Raw genomic sequence first — 9,227 nt, forward strand, 5'->3', positions numbered from 1 at the left:
TCAAAATGCTGCAGTGCTCAAATTGGAGTATTTTGAGCTACTAACATGATGCTTATTCTCATTAACCTGTGAAGATCCTTTACAGTTTTGATCCACTGATAGATCCCAAGCTGTGAAGGATGTCACTAAGGGGGGTGGAGCTGTGTGTGAGGCAGTCTAGGCAAAGAGAGTTTTTGGACTGTACGCAAGCCAAGGACATAAGGATTTGTGGTTCAAAAAGACTTCCACAGAATGGTTTTAACCCTGAAATAATGTGATTCCTTAAAGCATCAGTGGGGTTGGGAAAGATGTGAGAACAGCTAATTTGACCCAAAAAGGTGTAAAAAGAGGTCCTTGAAAGCAAACTGGCCAACTTTTGGCCTCTCAGCTTTGGCAAAACTTAAATTCTCTGACTGACAGTTCCCTTACAGATTGGCCAGCATTTTGTCTTCTTCAGTAGGGTTAACCAAGGGATAATAAATATAATCCTTCTGAGAACAGCTGAGTTCTGATGACATACTTGTGATTATTAAGTTGTTCTATACAACTTGTAGAGTGCACAGGCCTTCTGCAAGGATTTAAACACTGATGGTCAAAAGACATGGGAAGCTGATTTTCAAAAGGAACAACAAAATTCTTCAGAAATGGCTTACACTTGATATTACAAGGCAAAGTGCTTGAAACAGTTATTGTTTGCATGTTCCCTTTTTCCTGTTTTCAGTTATTTTCTAATATTGAAGCTTCCCTAACTCACATTTGATGTGATTTGCATTAAAAAGACCCCTGTTTTTGTTTCAAATTCCTTTCTGACAAGTGAGCTGGTTTGTTGTTTCATGAAAATCTTCTGACATTTTCCTCTTGAGAGAAAGGGATATTTTGAGTGTGACAGAAAACATGCTTAAAATAAATCAATTGAATCAAACCCCAGATTATTTACACGCAATAAATACATCATGGGTTGAAACCCAAATTACCTGCTCTAAGGAGTCTAGACTGAGTCTGAGCTCAGTTCTATAGCCATACATAGGGACAATGCCCTGTGCAAAGCCCTAGAAGGGAGCTACGTCCAAGGCACACACTGTAGTACAGAGAGGAGCGATTACTGTGCTCAGGCTAGAGCATTGCTTGCCCATCAGGATACGGACTGAGAGGTAAAACCATGGTTCCAACCAAGGGCCTTCCCTGAGCAGCGTTTACAATGCAATTGTAATTTGTAGTAGTAGTACTGCTAATACTGTGCAGTAGAAAGGTACATGTGTAGAAAAATACAAACTAAATTAATTCAGCTGGAAGTTCAAAGCACTCAGTTCAAATCTGAATCCTTAAAGTTAACTTGAGAATTTCCTATTTAAGCACTTAATGGAAATGTCCTGTTTTCCAGAAGGGGCAAAGAAACCCAATTGGGACTGTGATCAGTATTAGTATAAAAGGCATATAAAAACAATAATTAAAAAAAACCAAACATAAAAAAGTCATCAAACCTACTTATTTGTTTACTAATAATATAGCTTTTTACATATGATTGCATGTCTTGAAGTGCTAGAAGTATATGGGAAGTATTAGGGAACTGGGGCTTTTTAAGTCCTGGTCTAACTAAATTGTGGTTAATGCTGAGTTCCTCTTAATATCCTGCATTAAGGGGGGACCCTGTGAGGCTCTAATGTACGGTATAGTAGCTTTCTCTGTATCAGAGAACAATTTTAATATTTGGAGTCACCTACGTTAGAAATCACTGTTTAAATCCATAAAGTAGCCTGGTAAGTGTGGGGTAAGATTTTTTTCTTTGGCGTGGTTCCTGCAGTACCCCACTTGCCAGTATCCCAGACGCAGGTTGCAGCTGGGGCTGCGGCACAGGAGGAGCAGCAGGGTCGTGCGGCAGGGAGGGCATGCTGAGCACTGCCTGCCCCAGGGCTCCAGCCTGCCCCTGCGGTACAGGTCACTTCTCCTCTCTGGGAACTGTTCAGCACTTCCCTTGCCCCTGGTTTGCAGAAGCTTTCGACATGTAGTTTTGGGGGGTTTTAGCTGAATGAAGGTTTTGGTGTGTAGTTCATAGGATCACCCCTATTATATAGTGTCTTGTGTTTTCAGTTTAACAAACTGGAGGGAAAAAGTAGAGGCTTACTTATGGAGTAATATAACAAATTTTCTGAAGTCTGCTTTGTTAGTAATCCGTCTTCTTTGTAGCCTGGGCCAAGAGTTACCTGTTCAAGCATGCGGTGTCTAAACTGTGTCTTAGGATCTACCTTCAGATACCGTATCACTGGAGATTATTCCTTCCTCATGCTTCATTTTCTGCTTAAGTGATAACGAAGTACTTGTTTGTTGGCAGAGCGCATATGGTCCATATTCTCCAGAGGAATGCATATCGTTACCAGTCTACGCTAGCATGGAGAGAGATCGTGTGGTGACAAATATTGATGTACCTTGTGGAGGAAACCAAGACCAGTGGATCCAATGTGGTGCTGCTTTATTTTTAAAAAATCAGTAACTTGAAACTGCATTAAATTAACTCTTGAAGTTAACCATTTCAACATCTCGGTTGTTTCTTATTAAAAGAAAACTTTAGATTCTTTCCTTAAACGTTTTTAAAAAAAACAGTTTATAAATTCCCATTTATTTTTTTAAGATATATAAAATTAATTCTATTTGAATAGACCTTCATAGTATCTTTGTGGGATATTGTAAAAGTTAACATGGCACTATTCAGCAAACTGTTGCTTTAGATTGTAAAGTGCTGTATTTCTTTCTCAAAATTGCTGAAATCTCTTCTGTTTTGCCCATAAATATTGAATATAAAATCAAAGTCAGTGCTTTTTCTTTAATCGGTTAGTTTCATTATCCTTTTTGAACTGTTGTTCTTATGCCTCTATTACTTAATAAAATAAAATGATAAAACTTACCTGTTGTAATTGAAATGGAGTGTTTTACTTGAATATAAAAATCATGATAAATATTTCAGTCTGTTTTAATGATGTCTTACTTGTAATCATATTTCTTTGTATTTCTTTTCAATAATAGGAGCTTCATAAACTTAATGTGGAGTTACAAGTTCAGATAGACTACCATCATGGCTGTTATCTAGAAGTTCCTGACAAAAAAATTTTTTGAAACTGTACTGAATTCCAGTAAGAATGTGCACATAAATGCCGGAGATAGACAATTCTTTAAACAAACGTAAATGGGTTTCACCCAGTTGTTAAGTGATTAACAACGGGATATAACAATGCTTTTGGTCTGTGATGTGAAATGACCCCTGGAGTCTTATTCTTAGTGCAGGATACTCAAGTTAGATTTCACTGATTCATGATGTATCATGTTGGGATGCTGCTGTAGCTTTGGCGTGCAGTTAAGACTCCCAAAAGAAGCAGGAAACCGAAAATCCAGCAGGAAGCATCATTACTGAAGAATAACGAAGTCTCAGCATAAGAACTGAAAATGTTTAATTTTGAACAGCAATTACAGAGTCACCTCATTGAGATATTTTTAAAAGCCTAAAGAATAAAAACACTTTCTTGGTGTGCTTAGAAAGCAAAATAAATGTCTTGGCTGTGATATCTTGGATAGATTTTATGTTTATTTTAAAGTAGTATTTAAATTAAGGCTATATTTCACTTGCTTGCTATTTTTCACGGGTGGTTTGAGGGAGGGAGAAGGAAAGCAGAGAAAAGATTAACCACATCTCCAGGTTAGCATCCTGAAGGAAGTCTTTTCCTCTGTTCCACTATATTGTTCATCCCTTAAACCTAGTCTTATGTCTTCTATTTGGAAGGTTTCCCATTTCAGTTTTTCTTGTAATAGAAAGATGTTCTAAAATAATTGATACGAATGCACGTACATTTTTCAAATTGAATCCTATCTAAAAGCAGAATAGAGATACTGGATACTTTTCAGATAATTGTCTCATCTTTCTTGATACATGAAGAATAAAAATGTAGCAAATTTGGAAAACAGTTGTCTGTGAAGAAATTTCGGAAGAAAATGGCAAAGTTTCAACAGAACAGAAAGCATTCGTATAAATGCATGTACAAGTTCTGTGAGGATAAAAAGCATGACTTTTCCAGAGAAAGTAATCTGTCATACTAGGTTTTCTTGTTAAGACAACACTGGAAGAGGAAACAAGTTTTACTGAGGGCAACTGTGCTTTCAATTCCCTTAGCCACATTTTAAAGACCATGTTGCAACCTTCCCTTTCGGATCCAGCATGCTTCCATAAAGCAGATTGCCTTTTAGCTTCTGTATTTCTCACAACTGAGGGATCTACTGGCTACTACTATTCCAGCTTCTTTTTTGCGGACAGGTAGAGAAATACAGATATTCAGATAACTACCTTAGGGGAAAAATGTCTGGAAAATAGATATCATGTTTTAACCTATCTTGCATAGAAAGTAGAAACCAGAAAGGTAGCAGGAGGGTTTGACCGGTCTTGCTTGTTACGGGAAATAAAAATCTACTGTAATGGGTTGTAGAAACCCTGACATAAAACACTAGTAGAATGTTGTAAGGATTTTCATGTTTTGATATGGATAGGGTTTTTTTCCTGTCCTGATTGTAAGCTTCAAAGATGCCTTCCATCCTGCCAAGTGTAAATATGAATATTATTTAGAGCCACTGGTTTCAAGTCTCTTCTTTTTATATATTTAGTCAGGAAGTCTTTACTGGTTCTATTCATATACAGATACTGACTTTATCACAAAATGCAGATATAACAGACTCCTCCAGACCTACCACACTATCTTTATTTCTATTTCAGGGTCAGGAACTGATTCGATTTCTTACTAATAACTTCTCTATATCCTAATCTTAAATCAGAACTGGCCTGTCTCTGCTCTGGAGGTTTATTACCTCTTGTATCTGTCACCTCCTACTGCCTCACATACAGAATTGCAGAATATTTCTCAGCTCTCACCATCAAGAGTTTTGCCTTCAGGACATGGATTCATGTATTCCTGTCAGGGAGCCTTCTTTTTGTGAGTAGAAAGTACTGTTAGCCACGTTGATTAAATCCCCTTTTGTTTGGTTCACCTCTTGGTTTAGAGCCCTTCCACATTACCAAACTTGTCTGCTTGCTTCTGCTCTTTCTGAGTCCTTCCATGAATGATAAGAAAAAAACCAACTTCTTAATGTTTAGCTATAACTAGAGCATTGAATTGTAATTTTGTTTGGGCAGAAGTCCTTTGGGAGCTCATCTAGACTGTTCTACATTACAAATGTAGAAGGTGCTCTCTTCCTAGGTGGCTTTGATGTGCTCATTTTTTTTAGCATGGGATAAAAAAATGATTGAAGTAAATCTCAAGGTAGTTTGAGAGCTTGAAATCCAGTAGATTTTTAATGACATAATATTATCATCATAAAAAACTTGAGAGCTGTACGTTGTGTTCCCAGTGTATTAAGCAGTGTGTTTGATACTTAGTCAAAATAAGTGATTCACTGATCTTTCCTTCTCATGACTCTAGTCATAACCCTGATATTTTAGAAGGCTCCCAGGTGACCTAAAGAGGAAAAAGAGATTACTTGTCATGTTTTTATTGATATTTATTGGCTGTATTCATTGTAGAGTATGCTTTCTTTCTACACAGTGTTGTAATCTAAATGAAAGATACTATAGGTAACTACTACTGTATATCATAGGAATTATATTTTTGGTAGTAAAAGACAGAACTGTAGTGTTTATTACCACCAAAGTGCAGCTGTATCACAAGCATAGGCCATTCAGAACTATGAATCAGGAAACATAAGAAATAAAAACATCAAAAACACCTTAATGGTCTAACTAGCATTTTAACAAGTCTGTTCTGCAATTCAGTTTCAAGGGCATAGGAACTTGGAAAAAAATAATATATATACATATATATATATATATATATAAATTATATATTTTATAAAGAGATCTCAGAAAACACACATTACTACCCTGTAAACCCCCTCTTTTGAAGGCTTGAGAAATATTGATCAAGTGCAAATTGTTATCAATAGAAATCAAAGTGAAAGAATACAAAGTGAAAAAGCTTTAAAGAATAACAAAACCTTTGAAAATAATTACCTTTGTGCAGTAATATCTTGAGTGTTTAAAATAGTATTATTTTTTTTACAAATGCCTTTACTTTATAATTAAAAAGTAACAATTTCTTCCTTTTACACTTTATAGCAGTCAAGTACTTGCCAACTATTGATGCTGTCATCTCTTGTCCCAAAGATGTGCTGTTTGGTGCATGTAGCAAGTTCACAGCAAGTGTACTGTCACAGGGCAAGTGTACTGCGTTCCAAAACAGAAGAACACATGTTTGTTGAAGAGTCAGACTCACTTTTAGTTGTCATTTGAGATAAACTACATTTCAGAAACATAACCTATGATTGTGATAGAATACCTCAAATTGTTTAAGTTGGGTTTTTTTCCAGAATATTTTTACAATTTCACTGAAATCCAAATGCTGCAGTGGAAGGGATCTAAGTTATGCTGAGTACAAATGGAACTGGTTATGCAGATTTAGTCTTTCCTCCTCCATTTCTTTATTTCAGCTTTCAGAGAACATTACTTAGAAGAGCAGTGATCTCTCCAAAACAGCTAGATAATTGTTAGAGCTGAAGGGGGTAAAAAAACTGAACTCCATGCTCAAAAGCATCAGATTTAAATCATTATAAGACCTCTTAAGCTGACTGTCTTTTGCCAACAAAAATGAGTTTACGTAAATTATACTTAATATCAATTACCATACTAAAAATATGCAGGCTTGACTAGGGCTAGAAATTCTTGTATGAAAGTTTACATAAACATTTTAATACTTTCAATTTTTACATTTTTTAATCCTTTGAAAGCAAAAGGTGTGAATAAGCAACTAGACGTAGAAGAGTCTGAAGACATATAAAGAGTAGTTCACATCTGAGAAAACAAGTTGTGAGTCCTTATGCTGCATTCTCCTGCGAAGGTGTACAACTTCATGAGTGCACTTGAGTTCTTCACATATTAGAAGCTTCTTTGGAAACTGTGCTGCTTGAGAGGCCATCCTCCTTCAACGCAGCACGTTGCCTTCTGAGTGTGAGGCTGCATAACTCAGCACCATTCCCTGTAGATTCTTTTCATTTCAACCACTGAAGCTGCTTATAGCAGAGCTCACTAAATTGACATGTTTCAAGAAATGCCTCTCTGCAATCTAGATTTCTTATTTCTAGTTCTCATGACCTTCAATGTAAGATGCCTAGAAAGCAATAGGACAGGGTTTTTTTCACTTTCAGTAGGTTTGATACAATCAGAAAGACATTTCACTAACGTGTTTTAGAAAGTCAAAGAATAAAGTCGGTGTTACTTATTTGAACAGCTTCACAACAGTAATTGCTGTTAATATGGACTGCAGTTTGCCTGAGGAATAGTTCGTGGGTATGATCTTTGTGGAAGTTGGGGTGGGTTTTTTCCTTTCTTTAAATTTAAATTCATGTGTTTTAATTTATTTGACCACTTTATAATGTATAAAGAATCACAATAGAATATCCAAAAATCTTTGCACAGGCTGATTCTAGATTGACATTGTAGATATGTGAAGCTAGTCAATGCAAGAATTTGGGTATTCATTCTGTGTTACGTTACTATTCTACTTTTTTGTCATCAAAACCATCCACATTACTGTGTTCTTGTTCAACACATAAATTAACTGGGAGCACATATAATTTGAGTACAGTGTGAATATACTGTCCAGTGTTCATTCTGGTTTGGTGATCCTGTAAATTTACCTAAACAGCAATAATCAGATGCCCGAGATGAATGTCAGATATTCTGGAAACAGTTTCTAAAGAAGACTGTGTCAGAATTACTGCTGGTTTTGCATCTTGTAAGAAAGCAGGCTCTCCTGGTTGTCTTCAAAAAGTGTTTAAGAAATGTTTCTTGTAACTCTGCCCGGTTAGATTCACTTATTTTTTCCAGAGCAGCAGAGAACGGGTCATCTTTGGGAAAAGTAATTAGTAATCATCCTTATGAAGCATACTGGATAGGCAATTTCATCGTCAGGGCTGTCTAACTCCTCTCAGGCCCTGACAAGGTGAGTTCTTCTCATGCTGTCCTACATGGTACTATTTCCAAGCATAAGAGGGTGTTTCATACAATTTTATCTCTACTGAGATTGCTGAGCAGTGTGGATGGCTAGGGGCGCTTTTGTGATGGACATGGTCATATCCAGCTCTGCCACTAGATGGCACTGTGGGCTAGACCCGCGTGAGAGACTGGCACCGAAAGCTAGGGGGGTTTGGGAGGTAAAGGTAATTTATAGTGTCTGTAACATTGCATCAACTGCCAGTTCCGAAGGAAATTTTCTTATCAGCAGTGCTGAATAAGCAGCTATGTCTTTAAAAAATGCTTACAGTTCCTTGTGACGTAGTTCTTTTTAGAAATAAGTGATTCACCAAGTGGATGTCTCAGTACTTGGACATGCCTTGGTTCTAGAAGTAGGTGAGGTATTGACTCACCACTTTGGCCTGTTTGCAGTTATTTTTGTACATCTTCAGTGTCTGCACGGGAGGAAGGAACAGTGAGGAGGAGTATACCCTTGCATCATGGAAGGCCAACAGCTTCCTGGCCTGCATCAGGCAGAGCGTGGCCAGCAGGTCAAAGCAGGTGACCCTTCTCTGCTCGGTATTGGTGAGACACATCTGGACTTCACTGTCCAGTGCTGGGCTACCCAGTACAAGAGAGACCTGGGCATACTGGAGCAAGTCCAGAGAAGGACCATGAAGGGACTGGAGCATCTGACACGCAAGGAGATGGTGTGAGAGCAGGGACTGTTCAGCATGCAGAAGAGAAGCTTCAGGGGGGTTATATCAGTGTCTATAAATATTTGATGAGGGGGAGTAAAGAAAATGGAGTCAGACTCTTCTCAGTGTTGCTCAGTGAAAGAAAAAGAGATGATGGGCACAAACTGAAACGCGTGAAATTTCATTTAAATATAATAAATTTTTTCTTTTCTCTTAAGGGTGACCAAGCATGGGCACTCGCTGCCCAGAGAAGTTGTGAAGTCTCATCATTGGAGATATTCAAAACCCAACTGGACACAGTCCTTAGCAGTGTGCTCTAGATGACTATGCTTTGAGAAGTGGGGTAAGACTAGATGATCTCCAGGGGTGCTTTCCAGCCTCAGCTGTTCTGTGTTTGTGTAATCCTGTGGAATGGCTGGAAGCAAAGAGGAGCCGTTTAAGCTACTAGTATCAGGAACACTGTGATGTGAGAACAGGAAACCCATTTTAGGGAAGACAAGCGTCCAGTAAAT

General features: G+C 37.6%; 1 protein-coding gene across 2 annotated transcripts in view; it reads left to right on the forward strand.

Annotated features, from left to right (window-relative positions):
* DYNC2H1 (dynein cytoplasmic 2 heavy chain 1) overlaps window positions 1-2,878 on the forward strand; it is a 178,024-nt gene extending 175,146 nt beyond the window's left edge. For both annotated transcript variants that reach the window (XM_056327288.1, XM_056327289.1), the window contains exon 89: window positions 2,309-2,878. In XM_056327288.1, the coding sequence (XP_056183263.1) occupies window positions 2,309-2,467 (159 nt within the window). In that variant the 3' untranslated portion in view covers window positions 2,468-2,878. The remainder of the gene's footprint in view (window positions 1-2,308) is intronic.
* Window positions 2,879-9,227: the final 6,349 nt, after the last annotated feature.

Source organism: Falco biarmicus, chromosome 2 (assembly GCF_023638135.1).
Source record: "Falco biarmicus isolate bFalBia1 chromosome 2, bFalBia1.pri, whole genome shotgun sequence".
In the NCBI taxonomy this organism is placed as follows: domain Eukaryota; kingdom Metazoa; phylum Chordata; class Aves; order Falconiformes; family Falconidae; genus Falco; species Falco biarmicus.